The sequence below is a fragment of the Eschscholzia californica genome, unplaced genomic scaffold (genome assembly GCF_041429995.1).
Source record: "Eschscholzia californica isolate CP2 unplaced genomic scaffold, dmEscCali1.0.p SCAF_6, whole genome shotgun sequence".
In the NCBI taxonomy this organism is placed as follows: Eukaryota; Viridiplantae; Streptophyta; class Magnoliopsida; order Ranunculales; family Papaveraceae; genus Eschscholzia; species Eschscholzia californica.
In genome coordinates, this window is record NW_028238483.1 from 21,149,889 (window position 1) to 21,168,879 (window position 18,991).

The following is an 18,991-nucleotide window of genomic DNA, read 5'->3' on the forward strand; positions in this document are numbered from 1 at the left end:
ATAAACAGAGAAGTAAAATAAAGATGTATAGCCATAATATAATTCAAAAGTACCTGATTCAAGAGTGGTGAACTACATAAGAGAGAATTTGGTAAACCAAAGTTGTGATGGTAATGAAGAGCAATACTGTAGCGGCTGAGAATCTTACAATCCTCCACGGATACCGTAATTGTTGTTTAATCAACGAATATCTCCATGTAGACCATGGACTCTCCTTATACTTGGAAATTTCTTGATAAATTTTATGGTAGTGACTTTCTATGTGTACTACATCTCGAAGCAAATTCTTGAACAAATCCGCAACTTCTTTGTTGCTCATACCCGTAATAGATAAGATACCATCACTAACCAATTGAACAACATCTTTCTCAGACACAATGAGTGAAGCCATTAAATGAGCATACGAAGAAAAAGGATGATAAACACTGTCTACATCCTTAAATTTCTCAAATGCAATCATGTTTTTCAGAAAAGACTCCGTAGTGTTGTCGACAAGGAAGGTGGGTATAATAAATAAACCGTTAGGGTTAAAGTCTATACCAAAGAATGATGTTTCAGAAACAACGGGTTTGAATATGACTCCGAGTTCATATAGCATACTAGCACAAGGCACTGTATTGAGTCTTATGGAACCTATATCATCAAGAGTTGGTGAAGAATTGTAAAATGAATTAAGAAGCACTTCGAGTAAGTGGCTTCCTTAGATGTTGGTTAATAAATCTTCCGTTTGCCTAGGTTGCAACTTATTATAGTATCTCTGAATAGATTTACTTAAAGAGAACCCATCCACCCGACTTCTTAATGTTTCTACTATAAGAGGCGAAATGCATTGTAGAACAAGAAAGGGTATTTGGTTTTCTATTAGTATAAAATCTCTTTGGATGTTAGAAGCATAATGCTTAATAAAAAATGCATCATTAGTGTCCGGATAACCCAAATGTTCCTTAAGTAACATACCTAGGATAAACATTCCATCAACCACAAGCATTTCCACGAACTCATCACTTGATATATCGTCGAAAGATTTGGAGTAGCATTTTCTACACTGATCTTCTATCTCCTTAACTCTTTCTACCAAATGATTTAAAATAACTTGATGTGGTATTCCTTCTGTCTTGATTAAGAGATTGTTTATAACATATAGCTTGTTACACTGTTTCAACGCCGTATTTTCATTTCTGAAGTGGTTTGGCCCGATCGAGACAGTTGTAGGAACATATGGACTTCGAGACATGGATTTGAGTTCCTCAACGATATATATACAAACATGATCTGCCGATGTCTGAACTCGCATATTGATCGCAGTTAATTTCATCCATAGTTTCTTCGTAAGGTCAATAATCCTATCTTCTCTCACATTAAGCGTTTTATCTTCTCTGTGTTTTCTCTCAAAACACTAGGTTCTATATAAATAAGAAAGTAAAAATTCATACATATTGTGTCTTTGACAATGACTATGAAGGTTTGTTATGCATGTTTTTTGTGTATCATTGTTTTTACTTAAGAACATGCTAGTGTAAAAAAAACTCAAATCTTTTGTGTGTTTAGTTTCTTAAAGAAAAAGATTAGAATCTTTTGACCAACACATATCACCCATCTTCTTGAGTATAACACAGCAATATTAGTATGTAGATCAAAAGCTGTTTTTAGCCCAACCTAGTCTTGAAAATGATGTATGGAAATACATCATTTTAGCCCAACCTAATCTTTTGACCATCACTGATCACCTCTGGCCTTGGTGCGGCCAGAGGTGATCAGTGTTATAACATCTAATAGAAATTTGTTTACTTTTCGAGCTCCAAGTATATAAGTTCTTAAGTTTGATGAGCATATAATAGAAATATATTGCGAATTTTTTTAACCAAATCAAATACTATATAAATACTTGAGGAAGATTTTAGACTAAATATCATCTAATTAAACTAGGTAGAAGAAATGATAATATCTAAATAACTTATATATACAAAAGGTGTTAAACTAAAAAGCAACATATATCCTAACTCACTTTCGCAGGAATCGCGGTTGCACTTAGCACGTGCAACAAGCCTTTGAACCTCTAGATTACGTCTAGGGGACGAGATGTGTCTCGTGAGGGTTTGCAGCGAATCTACCCACAAAATTCATATCTGTACATAAAATGAGTTAATAAGAAGAAACAATAATATAAACAGAGAAGTAAAATAAAGATGTATAGCCATAATATAATTCAAAAGTACCTGATTCAAGAGTGGTGAACTACATAAGAGAGAATTTGGTAAACCAAAGTTGTGATGGTAATGAAGAGCAATACTGTAGCGGCTGAGAATCTTACAACCCTCCACGGATACCGTAATTGTTGTTTAATCAACGAATATCTCCATGTAGACCATGGACTCTCCTTATACTTGGAAATTTCTTGATAAATTTTATGGTAGTGACTTTCTATGTGTACTACATCTCGAAGCAAATTCTTGAACAAATCCGCAACTTCTTTATTGCTCATACCCGTAATAGATAAGATACCATCACTAACCAATTGAACAACATCTTTCTCAGACACAATGAGTGAAGCCATTAAATGAGCATACGAAGAAAAAGGATGATAAACACTGTCTACATCCTTAAATTTCTCAAATGCAATCATGTTTTTCAGAAAAGACTCCGTAGTGTTGTCGACAAGGAGGGTGGGTATAATAAATAAATCGTTAGGGTTATAGTCTATACCAAAGAATGATGTTTCAGAAACAACGGGTTTGAATATGACTCCGAGTTCATATAGCATACTAGCACAAGGCACTGTATTGAGTCTTATGGAACCTATATCATCAAGAGTTGGTGAAGAATTGTAAAATGAATTAAGAAGCACTTCGAGTAAGTGGCTTCCTTGGATGTTTGTTAATAAATCTTCTGTTTTCCTAGGTTGCAACTTATTATAGTATCTCTGAATAGATTTACTTAAGGAGAACCCATCCACTCGACTTCTTAATGTTTCTACTATAAGAGGCGAAATGCATTGTAGAACAAGAAAGGGTATTTGGTTTTCTATTAGTAATAAATCTCTTTGGATGTTAGAAGCATAATGCTTAATAAAAAATGCATCATTAGTGTCCGGATAACCCAAATGTTCCTTAAGTAACATACCTAGGATAAACATTCCATCAACCACAAGCATTTCCACGAACTCATCACTTGATATATCGTCGAAAGATTTGGAGTAGCATTTTCTACACTGATCTTCTATCTCCTTAACTCTTTCTACCAAATGATTTAAAATAATTTGATGTGGTATTCCTTCTGTCTTGATTAAGAGATTGTTTATAACATATAGCTTGTTACACTGTTTCAACGCCGTATTTTCATTTCTGAAGTGGTTTGGCCCGATCGAGACAGTTGTAGGAACATATGGACTTCGAGACATGGATTTGAGTTCCTCAACGATATATATACAAACATGATCTGCCGATGTCTGAACTCGCATATTGATCGCAGTTAATTTCATCCATAGTTTCTTCGTAAGGTCGATAATCCTATCTTCTCTCACATTAAGCGTTTTATCTTCTCTGTGTTTTCTCTCAAAACACTAGGTTCTATATAAATAAGAAAGTAAAAATTCATACATATTGTGTCTTTGACAATGACTATGAAGGTTTGTTATGCATGTTTTTTGTGTATCATTGTTTTTACTTAAGAACATGCTAGTGTAAAAAAAACTCACATCTTTTGTGTGTTTAGTTTCTTAAAGAAAAAGATTAGAATCTTTTGACCATCACATATCACCCATCTTCTTGAGTATAACACAGCAATATTAGTATGCAGATCAAAAGCTGTTTTTAGCCCAACCTAGTCTTGAAAATGATGTATGGAAATACATCATTTTAGCCCAACCTAATCTTTTGACCATCACTGATCACCTCTGGCCTTGGTGCGGCCAGAGGTGATCAGTGTTATAACATCTAATAGAAATTTGTTTACTTTTCGAGCTCCAAGTATATAAGTTCTTAAGTTTGATGAGCATATAATAGAAATATATTGCGAATTTTTTTAACCAAATCAAATACTATATAAATACTTGAGGAAGATTTTAGACTAAATATCATCTAATTAAACTAGGTAGAAGAAATGATAATATCTAAATAAGTTATATATACAAAAGGTGTTAAACTAAAAAGCAACATATATCCTAACTCACTTTCGCAGGAATCGCGGTTGCACTTAGCACGTGCAACAAGCCTTTGAACCTTTAGATTACGTCTAGGGGACGAGATGTGTCTCGTGAGGGTTTGCAGCGAATCTACCCACAAAATTCATATCTGTACATAAAATGAGTTAATAAGAAGAAACAATAATATAAACAGAGAAGTAAAATAAAGATGTATAGCCATAATATAATTCAAAAGTACCTGATTCAAGAGTGGTGAACTACATAAGAGAGAATTTGGTAAACCAAAGTTGTGATGGTAATGAAGAGCAATACTGTAGCGGCTGAGAATCTTACAATCCTCCACGGATACCGTAATTGTTGTTTAATCAACGAATATCTCCATGTAGACCATGGACTCTCCTTATACTTGGAAATTTCTTGATAAATTTTATGGTAGTGACTTTCTATGTGTACTACATCTCGAAGCAAATTCTTGAACAAATCCGCAACTTCTTTGTTGCTCATACCCGTAATAGATAAGATACCATCACTAACCAATTGAACAACATCTTTCTCAGACACAATGAGTGAAGCCATTAAATGAGCATACGAAGAAAAAGGATGATAAACACTGTCTACATCCTTAAATTTCTCAAATGCAATCATGTTTTTCAGAAAAGACTCCGTAGTGTTGTCGACAAGGAGGGTGGGTATAATAAATAAACCGTTAGGGTTAAAGTCTATACCAAAGAATGATGTTTCAGAAACAACGGGTTTGAATATGACTCCGAGTTCATATAGCATACTAGCACAAGGCACTGTATTGAGTCTTATGGAACCTATATCATCAAGAGTTGGTGAAGAATTGTAAAATGAATTAAGAAGCACTTCGAGTAAGTGGCTTCCTTGGATGTTGGTTAATAAATCTTCCGTTTGCCTAGGTTGCAACTTATTATAGTATCTCTGAATAGATTTACTTAAAGAGAACCCATCCACCCGACTTCTTAATGTTTCTACTATAAGAGGCGAAATGTATTGTAGAACAAGAAAGGGTATTTGGTTTTCTATTAGTAATAAATCTCTTTGGATGTTAGAAGCATAATGCTTAATAAAAAATGCATCATTAGTGTCCGGATAACCCAAATGTTCCTTAAGTAACATACCTAGGATAAACATTCCATCAACCACAAGCATTTCCACGAACTCATCACTTGATATATCGTCGAAAGATTTGGAGTAGCATTTTCTACACTGATCTTCTATCTCCTTAACTCTTTCTACCAAATGATTTAAAATAACTTGATGTGGTATTCCTTCTGTCTTGATTAAGAGATTGTTTATAACATATAGCTTGTTACACTGTTTCAACGCCGTATTTTCATTTCTGAAGTGGTTTGGCCCGATCGAGACAGTTGTAGGAACATATGGACTTCGAGACATGGATTTGAGTTCCTCAACGATATATATACAAACATGATCTGCCGATGTCTGAACTCGCATATTGATCGCAGTTAATTTCATCCATAGTTTCTTCGTAAGGTCGATAATCCTATCTTCTCTCACATTAAGCGTTTTATCTTCTCTGTGTTTTCTCTCAAAACACTAGGTTCTATATAAATAAGAAAGTAAAAATTCATACATATTGTGTCTTTGACAATGACTATGAAGGTTTGTTATGCATGTTTTTTGTGTATCATTGTTTTTACTTAAGAACATGCTAGTGTAAAAAAAACTCACATCTTTTGTGTGTTTAGTTTCTTAAAGAAAAAGATTAGAATCTTTTGACCATCACATATCACCCATCTTCTTGAGTATAACACAGCAATATTAGTATGCAGATTAAAAGCTGTTTTTAGCCCAACCTAGTCTTGAAAATGATGTATGGAAATACATCATTTTAGCCCAACCTAATCTTTTGACCATCACTGATCACCTCTGGCCTTGGTGCGGCCAGAGGTGATCAGTGTTATAACATCTAATAGAAATTTGTTTACTTTTCGAGCTCCAAGTATATAAGTTCTTAAGTTTGATGAGCATATAATAGAAATATATTGCGAATTTTTTTAACCAAATCAAATACTATATAAATACTTGAGGAAGATTTTAGACTAAATATCATCTAATTAAACTAGGTAGAAGAAATGATAATATCTAAATAACTTATATATACAAAAGGTGTTAAACTAAGAAGCAACATATATCCTAACTCACTTTCGCAGGAATCGCGGTTGCACTTAGCACGTGCAACAAGCCTTTGAACCTCTAGATTACGTCTAGGGGACGAGATGTGTCTCGTGAGGGTTTGCAGCGAATCTACCCACAAAATTCATATCTGTACATAAAATGAGTTAATAAGAAGAAACAATAATATAAACAGAGAAGTAAAGTAAAGATGTATAGCCATAATATAATTCAAAAGTACCTGATTCAAGAGTGGTGAACTACATAAGAGAGAATTTGGTAAACCAAAGTTGTGATGGTAATGAAGAGCAATACTGTAGCGGCTGAGAATCTTACAATCCTCCACGGATACCGTAATTGTTGTTTAATCAACGAATATCTCCATGTAGACCATGGACTCTCCTTATACTTGGAAATTTCTTGATAAATTTTATGGTAGTGACTTTCTATGTGTACTACATCTCGAAGCAAATTCTTGAACAAATCCGCAACTTCTTTGTTGCTCATACCCGTAATAGATAAGATACCATCACTAACCAATTGAACAACATCTTTCTCAGACACAATGAGTGAAGCCATTAAATGAGCATACGAAGAAAAAGGATGATAAACACTGTCTACATCCTTAAATTTCTCAAATGCAATCATGTTTTTCAGAAAAGACTCCGTAGTGTTGTCGACAAGGAGGGTGGGTATAATAAATAAACCGTTAGGGTTAAAGTCTATACCAAAGAATGATGTTTCAGAAACAACGGGTTTGAATATGACTCCGAGTTCATATAGCATACTAGCACAAGGCACTGTATTGAGTCTTATGGAACCTATATCATCAAGAGTTGGTGAAGAATTGTAAAATGAATTAAGAAGCACTTCGAGTAAGTGGCTTCCTTGGATGTTGGTTAATAAATCTTCCGTTTGCCTAGGTTGCAACTTATTATAGTATCTCTGAATAGATTTACTTAAAGAGAACCCATCCACCCGACTTCTTAATGTTTCTACTATAAGAGGCGAAATGCATTGTAGAACAAGAAAGGGTATTTGGTTTTCTATTAGTAATAAATCTCTTTGGATGTTAGAAGCATAATGCTTAATAAAAAATGCATCATTAGTGTCCGGATAACCCAAATGTTCCTTAAGTAACATACCTAGGATAAACATTCCATCAACCACAAGCATTTCCACGAACTCATCACTTGATATATCGTCGAAAGATTTGGAGTAGCATTTTCTACACTGATCTTCTATCTCCTTAACTCTTTCTACCAAATGATTTAAAATAACTTGATGTGGTATTCCTTCTGTCTTGATTAAGAGATTGTTTATAACATATAGCTTGTTACACTGTTTCAACGCCGTATTTTCATTTCTGAAGTGGTTTGGCCCGATCGAGACAGTTGTAGGAACATATGGACTTCGAGACATGGATTTGAGTTCCTCAACGATATATATACAAACATGATCTGCCGATGTCTGAACTCGCATATTGATCGCAGTTAATTTCATCCATAGTTTCTTCGTAAGGTCGATAATCCTATCTTCTCTCACATTAAGCGTTTTATCTTCTCTGTGTTTTCTCTCAAAACACTAGGTTCTATATAAATAAGAAAGTAAAAATTCATACATATTGTGTCTTTGACAATGACTATGAAGGTTTGTTATGCATGTTTTTTGTGTATCATTGTTTTTACTTAAGAACATGCTAGTGTAAAAAAAACTCACATCTTTTGTGTGTTTAGTTTCTTAAAGAAAAAGATTAGAATCTTTTGACCATCACATATCACCCATCTTCTTGAGTATAACACAGCAATATTAGTATGCAGATCAAAAGCTGTTTTTAGCCCAACCTAGTCTTGAAAATGATGTATGGAAATACATCATTTTAGCCCAACCTAATCTTTTGACCATCACTGATCACCTTTGGCCTTGGTGCGGCCAGAGGTGATCAGTGTAATAACATCTAATAGAAATTTGTTTACTTTTCGAGCTCCAAGTATATAAGTTCTTAAGTTTGATAAGCATATAATAGAAATATATTGCGAATTTTTTTAACCAAATCAAATACTATATAAATACTTGAGGAAGATTTTAGACTAAATATCATCTAATTAAACTAGGTAGAAGAAATGATAATATCTAAATAACTTATATATACAAAAGGTGTTAAACTAAGAAGCAACATATATCCTAACTCACTTTCGCAGGAATCGCGGTTGCACTTAGCACGTGCAACAAGCCTTTGAACCTCTAGATTACCTCTAGGGGACGAGATGTATCTCGTGAGGGTTTGCAGCGAATCTACCCACAAAATTCATATCTGTACATAAAATGAGTTAATAAGAAGAAACAATAATATAAACAGAGAAGTAAAGTAAAGATGTATAGCCATAATATAATTCAAAAGTACCTGATTCAAGAGTGGTGAACTACATAAGAGAGAATTTGGTAAACCAAAGTTGTGATGGTAATGAAGAGCAATACTGTAGCGGCTGAGAATCTTACAATCCTCCACGGATACCGTAATTGTTGTTTAATCAACGAATATCTCCATGTAGACCATGGACTCTCCTTATACTTGGAAATTTCTTGATAAATTTTATGGTAGTGACTTTCTATGTGTACTACATCTCGAAGCAAATTCTTGAACAAATCCGCAACTTCTTTGTTGCTCATACCCGTAATAGATAAGATACCATCACTAACCAATTGAACAACATCTTTCTCAGACACAATGAGTGAAGCCATTAAATGAGCATACGAAGAAAAAGGATGATAAACACTGTCTACATCCTTAAATTTCTCAAATGCAATCATGTTTTTCAGAAAAGACTCCGTAATGTTGTCGACAAGGAGGGTGGGTATAATAAATAAACCGTTAGGGTTAAAGTCTATACCAAAGAATGATGTTTCAGAAACAACGGGTTTGAATATGACTCCGAGTTCATATAGCATACTAGCACAAGGCACTGTATTGAGTCTTATGGAACCTATATCATCAAGAGTTGGTGAAGAATTGTAAAATGAATTAAGAAGCACTTCGAGTAAGTGGCTTCCTTGGATGTTGGTTAATAAATCTTCCGTTTGCCTAGGTTGCAACTTATTATAGTATCTCTGAATAGATTTACTTAAAGAGAACCCATCCACCCGACTTCTTAATGTTTCTACTATAAGAGGCGAAATGCATTGTAGAACAAGAAAGGGTATTTGGTTTTCTATTAGTAATAAATCTCTTTGGATGTTAGAAGCATAATACTTAATAAAAAATGCATCATTAGTGTCCGGATAACCCAAATGTTCCTTAAGTAACATACCTAGGATAAACATTCCATCAACCACAAGCATTTCCACGAACTCATCACTTGATATATCGTCGAAAGATTTGGAGTAGCATTTTCTACACTGATCTTCTATCTCCTTAACTCTTTCTACCAAATGATTTAAAATAACTTGATGTGGTATTCCTTCTGTCTTGATTAAGAGATTGTTTATAACATATAGCTTGTTACACTGTTTCAACGCCGTATTTTCATTTCTGAAGTGGTTTGGCCCGATCGAGACAGTTGTAGGAACATATGGACTTCGAGACATGGATTTGAGTTCCTCAACGATATATATACAAACATGATCTGCCGATGTCTGAACTCGCATATTGATCGCAGTTAATTTCATCCATAGTTTCTTCGTAAGGTCGATAATCCTATCTTCTCTCACATTAAGCGTTTTATCTTCTCTGTGTTTTCTCTCAAAACACTAGCTTCTATATAAATAAGAAAGTAAAAATTCATACATATTGTGTCTTTGACAATGACTATGAAGGTTTGTTATGCATGTTTTTTGTGTATCATTGTTTTTACTTAAGAACATGCTAGTGTAAAAAAAACTCACATCTTTTGTGTGTTTAGTTTCTTAAAGAAAAAGATTAGAATCTTTTGACCATCACATATCACCCATCTTATTGAGTATAACACAGCAATATTAGTATGCAGATCAAAAGCTGTTTTTAGCCCAACCTAGTCTTGAAAATGATGTATGGGATTTTGACTCTGATGTTTACCTAGTTAGTTTGTTTACTACCTCACCCATAATTTTCTACTTAGTAAAGACATTGTTATATAACAAAAACTAATGGGGCATTTTTATTTGTTTACAAATCAAGCATATGACAAGTCAGTTAGTTAAGATTCTCATATGTGAAATGTGAACTGAATTTGAATACAATAGTGACAATTACAAATCACTCTATGTTGATGCCTCCAATTCTAGTAATTTATTTATGGAACACAAAATCACTTTAAGTAGAGTTTAATTAGACAAAACACGAGCCATACTTGAAGGTCTTAAATGGATGATCAACCATAACGTTGCGCACCTTAAAGTCACGAGTGACGGTCGAAGTCGTGGTGCAAGCTGTAAACAGGATATCCAAGTAAATTCGTTGGTGAGCGTAACCAATAATAAATCAAATGTTACTTTTACACGACTAATTCAAAATTTTCTTTTTCTTATTTTATATTACTCAATTGTTATAATAAACTAGTTAATACATTATCACAAAGAAAATTAAGAAAGAAAAATTACTGTAGTTTATTACCAAATTTTCTATGCCAAGTACATCCTCACCACAACAATATCTATTTGTGACTCATATTACTATATTTACTCAATAAAATTTAGAAAAAGAAAAATAAATAAATTACGGAGAAAGACAACCTAATAATTCAAAGACAAAATTGCTATTGAAGAGCCAAATATTTATTTACCAAAAAATATAACATTGCCCAGTATGCTGGTAAGTTTCTGTCCACAATGAACCACATGTGTGATAGTAACACCGGAATTTACCTCAAAACGACTATATGGAATAAATCGAGAATGTTAGTATAGACAGAATGCGGAGTGATTCTGATCACATGTTGAAATACGATATATCAATTTTGATTTGCTAGATGGAAATTTTTCATTTAATGTAACAATTTTCATATAACAATAACAACTCATAATCCTTCGAAAAATTTGATTAGAATTACACGATCAATATCCATCTGTGAGATGGGATTTTTCGTTCAGAATAATAATTTTCATATAATAATAAAAACTTATAATAATTTGAAATCTTTGATAAGAATAAAGGTTTTGATACCATGTAGGCTGTAGCACCTCTAACAAATACAAGTACTAAATCAGGTATATGTAGTTGTATTTCAACAAAAAAAAAAGGTATATGAAGTTGTAAATTAATTATAATGTGTAAGTTGACCCTACTTATGGGTTTTTCAAATAACAATTTTATCACAAAATTTTTCCTGTATAAACTATTTATTATTGTAATAAAGTGTTATCAGAAAATAATTTTACTTGTTCTAATATTTCTTGCAATTTTAAACCTTTTTTTATAGTTTAACCCATTTTTTCAACAATATGAAAAACATTATAATTAGTTGTTTTTCTCATTAAAACAATAATATTATAATTATATTTTACGAGAACAACATTGTTAAGGTAATTTATTTAACAAAATATAAATATTTACCAAAATTTAAAACAAAATAATTCTTATTGACTTATTAGGGATAATTACTCAATAAATCCACTACTCATCGAAATAGAAAAAGACTAAAATTATCAACACTGCCATTATCACTCTCACAGGGTACATGGAGTTGTAGTTTAGGTTCTTTAACCTTCTTGTCTTTTGATATTCTTGATTCCTTACATGAGTCATGCGGTTGTTAGACTCTGATAACCAAATTTTAAACAAATGAAATTACTACTTAGACCCTCATATGTAGTGGAAGAGGATGTGTCATATCAACATTGGAGGAAGGGTTTTGGTATAGGAAGAGCATTTTTTAGCAAAGGCAGTGCATTAGATAGGGAGAGCACACTTTTTAGAATAAAGAGGGATAGACATTTTTTTTTTAAATATCCCAAATTTATACTCTCTCCCATCAAACTATTTTGAACCAAAAGAGAGAGAAGAGAGTATCCTCCTGTTCGACTAAAAACCTTCGAGAGAGAAGAGAAAATCATGTTCGACCTAAAATCTTCGATCAAATCAAAGAGAGAGATAAACATCTTGAAAAGGAGAAAAGCCCTAAATCTGTTTGATTCTATGAAAAAGATACCTAAATCCTAGATGACTAACACAACACTCATCTCCATAGAGAGTTTGTAATTCTTGTTATTGTTTGATTTCTCCATAGATTTGTATGATTTTAACACTTATTAAAGTAACTTTTGAAGATTTCAAGTATCAATATTGCAATGAAGAATACAAACAAGGATGTAACTCAAAAAATATATAAGTGACATTTACATAAAAGAAATTTCGCTTAGCATAAATAAAAATTCATGAATACTAACTGAAAATTTAAAAAATTCTGCCAGAGCGGTTAAAAAAATAGACTAATTTCAGCCATCTCACCCGAAATTTATTACTATTTTCAGCGGGACCGGTTGAATTTTGTTATCTTTTTCAATCGATCCAACCGAAATTTGTCATCTTTTTCAGCTGTTACTACCGAAATTTGTTGTCTTTTTCAGCCTACCCTACTGAAATTTGTTATCTTTTTCAGTCGATCCAACCGAAAATTCTTTACGAAAAAAAACGACCTAAAACCCTAAAATATTTGTCATAGAGGAAGACAAGAAAAATGATATTTCTTTACCTGAGACATATTATCTTCATTATAAATGTCTTTGTTTAAGTCGATAACTTCGTTTAAGTCGATGCCCTTGTTTAAGTCGATGGTTTCGTTTAAGTCGATATCTACGTTTAAGCCAAAAGAATCTTCTTTTTTGATGTAGGTTGCCTCCTTCATTAACGGTGGTTCCTCATCTATGAGATCCTGAGGCATCATTAAAAGCTCGAAACTAAGACTACAGTGATAGTAAACTTTGCAAGTTTTTTAATACTAATGGTGATGTTGATAGTAGTGACGATATTAGGATTTTGGTTGTTTATGTGAGAGAAACTACAAGTGAATAAACTATTAGATTTTTTATTAATTATTATCTAAGTCCTTCTATTTTGGCACTATTTATTAAATGATCCTTATAACACCCTCCTTTAACTAATTTGGTAAAGGAGAGCAAATACATAAATTGACCTTTCTAACGCACTGCCTTTACTAAATAGTGTTCTTCCTATACCAAAAGCCTTGGAGGAATGACCTACCACTTCCTCTTCAGACCATATTTAGAGCAGAACTTCTGACCTTGTAGCAACGTTTTCAAAAAGAATTAATCACTTAAATTTAATGGTTGTCAAATTTAGTGGTTTTTGTGTTTTTATAAGTTGAATTAGGACATTTACGGTTTTCCAACCATATATATACTTTTACCTTCTTAGGGCAAGCCAATGTAGGGGTCCAGGATCCCAATTTTGGGAGCCCTTAACTTTTTCAACTCTAATATCGGCTCTTAATAGAGGCTACTAAATTATGTGTGTGTTCGATGTATGCGTGTTGGTGTTTGATTTCTATTTTCAACTATAAATTATTAGTTTCAGATATAAAATAAAAATTTGATATCTATATAATAAAACAGAAGGAAAAACGATGACTGGGACAAACATCCTTTTTTAATAAAGTACGAGGGTGTAACCCGTGCCCCACGGGCACGGACAGTTCTTTCAAATGCATAAAACAACTAAACACAGTCTTCGGTGCCTTGCACTGCCCTGGAGTCCCAAGAGTCGGGAAACCCCACGCTGAAATGCATGTATAGCTTTCCTCTCATGAATGGCCTCTGGTACATCGACAATCCTCATCATACACCGCCTTGAATGAATCTGCACATTCGTATTGATATTAATTTTAACAATACCACCACAATATATCATGATCGCAGTTAATTTCACGGTCTTTTTATCAACGAAAAACTCCATCTTACCACACTTCACAACTTTCCCAAGTTGGCCTTGATGGGTACATGCCTACTGCCCAAATAAGACAACACAAACTGAAACCCACGAAAGGCTTCGGTCCGAGTCAATGTGTGCTCGGCAAATAGGTATCACCTTGTCTTTTGAACTTGGGGTGATCCTTGTGTGACAGCACAAATACTATTATCTCAAATATTGTGTCAAGCTGCAAACATACAAAAAAAAGTCCAAACTATTGCTATAACCGACATTCATAGAAGATAATAGTGTTTGTTTCTTATTCTAGATTCATATCTGAAATTCAAGTGTAAATCTAAATTGACTCGAAGAATCTGAATTAAGAGCCCCTTCTGTACGGTAACCTGACTCAAAGTCTCAAACTCTAACAACAAAGGACGAAGATCACCTATAGCTATACTAAAACATGGTGTTTACGTATCGGTGTAAGTGTTTGAGTCTGTAGACATAACTAATCAAAAAAGTTTAAAATTAATTGCAGTTCATGAAAAAAAGGGAGTTTACAAAGTTTGGAGTATCAGTTCGGCGTTGTTGTCACATACACCTTCTTCAAACCCTGTTAAAAAAAAGGAAAACAAAATAAATACCTTAAATAAATAAAAAGGAATGTGTTTTAAAATCAGATTCCGGAGCTAACAGACATATGAAACAACAATAAAGAGATTCATACACTTCTCGAAATTTTCTTATCAGAGAGATCAAAGCATTTACATCTTCATCTGAATGCCTAGATGTTCATCTGTTCTTAAAAACATATAAGAAGAAAATTAGATTTTTCCGACCAAAGATTAAAATATTTAGAATAGAGATCAATAGAGAAAAATAAGAAATTACTGTAAATGGAGAGGCCATTTATGTAGATGGAACTTGTTGCGGAACCAAATAACAAAGAAATCATAAAACTCAACCAAGGTCTACATGTAAAGAAGAACAAAGAAAAAGAATAATAACTTATTATTGAGTCGGTTGAGGAATAATCTAATTGACTCGATATCATAGTCTCAATTTCGGAAACGACTAACACAAAGATCTCATAAACCCTAGGAAGAAGGAGAAAATGAATTAAAACAATTAAAGAAAACTAAGATATCTAAGCTACCCTATCACTACAATTTTAACAGCGCCCATTTGGCCAATACTTTGTTATATTAATGCCTTATTACTTAGAAGATTATGCTACAATCTTTCACTACTAAGCCTAAAACGAAACCATACTTGAACACAGTAAAAAAGAGATGTAAATAAAGAAAGCATATAAGTAGTAGGAGCGAACTATGCTACATCACCTGAGTTTTGGAACAACTCAAGGAGATACTTGAAATCTAAAGAGAAGAAAGTTGAGATATAACATTAACTTTTCAAGCTCGGTCAGACATTTTACTCAATATAATAGGTTATGAGTTGAGTTTCCAATGGCGCTTCAAGCAGAAAATAGAGGCATGTATCCAAAAAAACAATTATGAATTTAAAACTGCTACTAACATAAGCACAACCAATGCGGACATAACCATATTAGGTTAGTTCCTGGAGTACTGAAGCCAAAGTTGAATGAATATTACCCTATTTTGCTGAAATAATGAAGCCAAAGTACTGGATTAGCTTCAGAGTTCAAATTAACATGCGATTTAGATGCTTCAGTAAGCTTTGTTCCTGAAGTAATGATGCCAAATCCTACCTGCATAAAGAGTTCTTTGGATATAAAAATTAGGCACCACTCAAAATCTCGATATAACATCAACTCAAAGATCAATTAAAAACACAATGATGTACGCAAACAAATTTAATAAAACTCAAACTCTGAACCGATTTGATAACCCTAAGAAGAAGAATCTTTGGATATAAAAATTAGGCACCACTAAGAAGAAGAATCTTTTCTATTGGATAACCTAAATCAAAATTTTGAACCGATTTGATGTGAAAGTGAAGAGCGAGAGAGAAAAGCAGAGGTTCGTTCTATTTTGTAGCCCTAAACCTATTTTCTGTCTGAGAGAGGTTGAGATAGTGTAAGTGGGAGATGAAAAGTAATATACCTAGGTTAAGCACTAATTTTTGTCATAAACCCTAAACCCTAAACACAAAATGACTTAGTACAAAATCTATTACTTAATTTTTCTCATAAACCCTAAACACAAAATGACTTGGTACAAAATCTATTACTAAATCAGAGAACCCTTATTACTTAGAAATACTTTGAGAAATCTGTTACTAAATTAGAGAACCCTAATTACTTAGAAATACTTTGAGAAAGATACCCAAAATGAGTTAAAAATGACCCTGTTTACTTAGAAATCAAAACCCTAAATACAAATCGATGCAGTAAGATAGAAGGAGAGGTTTCTAACCTTGGGAGAGAAAGTTGTATGGAGTGAAGAGGATGAGGAGAGAGAATGGGAGGGAGAGAAACCTGCGTGGGAGAAATGAGAGAGAACGGGTTTTGGGAAGATGGGTGTTTTAAAAAAAAAGAATCTTTTGCAAGATGCTTTGTTTCTTTACTTTCTCATTTTAAACCGTTGGATGGTTTATACTGCACATCACAACCATTTAATCTCGGAAAAACGTATGTAGGCCGTCTGATATAAATGTCCAAGCATAAATCTAAGCCGTTGGGAGGAGGGGAAAGATACCCTCCTCCCTTATTATATAGATGTTGTCTAGAAGCTCTTCTCAAAATTTAAAATATAGTCCTTCGTAGAAATAAAATTACATATTTAAAAAACAATAATCCTTTCCTTCTTAGAAATAAAATAACTAATTTAAAAAAAATAAACAAAATAAACTTTAAGGGTTAAAAAAAGAAATTAAAATCTCTCTCTCTCAATAAAATAATAGTAATTAATTTAAGAGAAAAGAAACAAAAAAAATAATAACTAATAAAAATCTCTCTCTCAATAAAATATATCAATAAATTTCGTAATATTTGATTGATACAAGTGTCTGTGCCCTAGGGCACGGGATATACCCTAATGTATATATAATAAAACAAAAGGGATAACGATGACTGGGACAAACATCCTTTTTTTAATAAAAGATATTGTCTAGAAGTCTTTCTCAAAATTTAAAATATAGTCCTTCTTAAAAATAAAATAACCAATTTGAAGAAAAAAAATAATAGTGTCCTTAGAAAAAAATAACTAATTTAAGAAAAAAAAAAGATTTCAAGGGTTAGAAAAAAGAAACTAATATCTCTCTTAATAAAATAATAACTAATTTAAAAAAAAAAAGATTTCAAAGGTTAGAAAAAGAAACTAATATCTCTCTCAATAAAATAATAACTAATTTAAGAAAATGAAACAAAAGAAAATGATACCAAAAAATTAGGGTCAACATTAAATATGGAAAGTCGAGTGAAATTAGAGTTAGAATTTTGTCACATTTGTGTCCTGGGGAACGGGATATACCCTAGTTATTCTAAAGAGATAAAGAAATTTGAAAGTTAAAAAATTAAAAATTAGAGAAAGAATTGAAAAAAATATATTTTAAACAGTTAAGGTTTTAAAAAAAATTAGATAAAAATAAAATTTCAGAAAAAAAAGGTTTAAAACATTATTGATTGGGTGGATCTTTTTTTAGGGGATCCACCTACATATGACCGTTGGAGAACGGTCACATTTGAGCACCGGGAGTCCAACCCCAGGGCACCCAAGTTGGAGCTCCTTTGGACTGAGCTGGCATCGGAGTTGTCATAATGAAAACAAAAATTCCTTTACATCCAAAGCAATCCATCTTTGTCCTCCTCTCTCTAGTTTTTCTTACCTAAGGGGTTGTTGTGCCAAAGTGTGTCTCATCTATTTAAGAGGATAGGATCTCACATTCCGTTGGTGAGTCATCCACATCCACTTATGGCATACTTATTTTAATCCTTGCAAATTTTGGTAGTTTTTTGAGAAACAAAGATCATAAATGACTTAATGGAAGGAATATCTAATAGTTTACCCACATTTGTTTTTGGAAGTCGACTACGATCTACGTTAGTCGTTACATTTGGCATTGATGCATCATAGATGTGATAAACTCGATAACCGCCCACTCAAACTCAAACAAGACCGGGCCTATAGCCCAACTAGACAATGGCCTAAAGCCCAAGCTGCCCAACTACATTATTTATACAGGAAATTGGGCCGGAGGCCCAATTTCTAGTATTTTTTTGTTAAAAAGACAACCCATCTTTTTAACTAGCTAGGCCCCAAGTAAGTTATAAAAATAGGCTTGAAGGACATTTTTAAAGGCACCAACTTTTTAAGAGTCAAAAATACCCTTCATTCAATTAGAATTACCTAGTAATAATCTAACTAATAAATCAGGAATTTGAGTTTTTCTCATGACCGAACCGAGTTGGATTGTCGACGCCGATTAAAATTTCTGGGGTTTGAATCGATTTTGGTTATAAGATAGGTTGATGTTTTTAGGTTTTGGTGATTTAATCTATTTGCTTGTTGTTTGAAGAGGCTTTTAAGGGGCTTGATTTAGTTTTTGGTTCTAAATTCTAGAGAGAGAAAGTTTTATATACTTTCAATGGAAGGAGAAATTGATAGTGTTGCAAGGTATAATTCAACTTCTTCATTGCTTTATTTTCATTGAGTTATGAATGATGGATGACAATTTGTTAGTTTTGTTGTTTATGTTCAAACTTATTTGTTGGATTTATATGGAAGTTGTGAAAGTATAGTTGATGCAAGCAATGTGTTTGATAAAATGCTTGAAAGAGATGTGGTTGCTTGGAATGCAACGTTAGTTGGTTATACAAGACTTAGATTGGTTGAAATAGCTATAAAGTTGTTAGATGAAATGCC

At 33.0% G+C, this 18,991-nt stretch overlaps 5 protein-coding genes and 1 long non-coding RNA gene across 8 annotated transcripts; all 6 read right to left on the bottom strand.

Annotated features, from left to right (window-relative positions):
• Positions 1–58: 58 nt before the first annotated feature.
• LOC147532400 (putative UPF0481 protein At3g02645) lies at positions 59–1,294 on the bottom strand. Its single transcript, XM_086649942.1, has 2 exons — positions 958–1,294; positions 59–633 (listed from the first exon to the last, which is right to left on the bottom strand). The coding sequence occupies exons 1-2, from the start codon at positions 1,292–1,294 to the stop codon at positions 59–61; spliced, it is 912 nt and encodes a 303-aa protein (XP_086506068.1).
• Positions 1,295–2,221: 927 nt separating this feature from the next.
• On the bottom strand, positions 2,222–3,457 carry LOC147532401 (UPF0481 protein At3g47200-like). The gene has a single exon (XM_086649943.1). It carries the CDS (start codon positions 3,455–3,457, stop codon positions 2,222–2,224), a length of 1,236 nt encoding a protein of 411 aa, XP_086506069.1.
• A 927-nt stretch (positions 3,458–4,384) lies between these two features.
• Positions 4,385–5,620, bottom strand: LOC147532402 (UPF0481 protein At3g47200-like). The gene has a single exon (XM_086649944.1). The coding sequence runs from the start codon at positions 5,618–5,620 to the stop codon at positions 4,385–4,387; it is 1,236 nt and encodes a 411-aa protein (XP_086506070.1).
• Positions 5,621–6,547: 927 nt separating this feature from the next.
• Positions 6,548–7,783, bottom strand: LOC147532403 (UPF0481 protein At3g47200-like). The gene has a single exon (XM_086649945.1). It carries the CDS (start codon positions 7,781–7,783, stop codon positions 6,548–6,550), a length of 1,236 nt encoding a protein of 411 aa, XP_086506071.1.
• Positions 7,784–8,710: 927 nt separating this feature from the next.
• Positions 8,711–9,946, bottom strand: LOC147532404 (UPF0481 protein At3g47200-like). The gene has a single exon (XM_086649946.1). It carries the CDS (start codon positions 9,944–9,946, stop codon positions 8,711–8,713), a length of 1,236 nt encoding a protein of 411 aa, XP_086506072.1.
• Positions 9,947–13,811: 3,865 nt separating this feature from the next.
• On the bottom strand, positions 13,812–16,733 carry LOC147532405 (uncharacterized). 3 transcript variants are annotated; one of them, XR_015228469.1, is made up of 6 exons: positions 16,544–16,733; positions 15,761–15,876; positions 14,872–14,940; positions 14,706–14,757; positions 14,192–14,388; positions 13,812–14,090 (listed from the first exon to the last, which is right to left on the bottom strand). It is a non-coding gene; the product is annotated as an uncharacterized LOC147532405 (long non-coding RNA). The 3 variants fall into 3 exon arrangements; XR_015228471.1 differs by having other exon boundaries at positions 14,872–14,945; XR_015228470.1 differs by having other exon boundaries at positions 15,761–15,890.
• Positions 16,734–18,991: the final 2,258 nt, after the last annotated feature.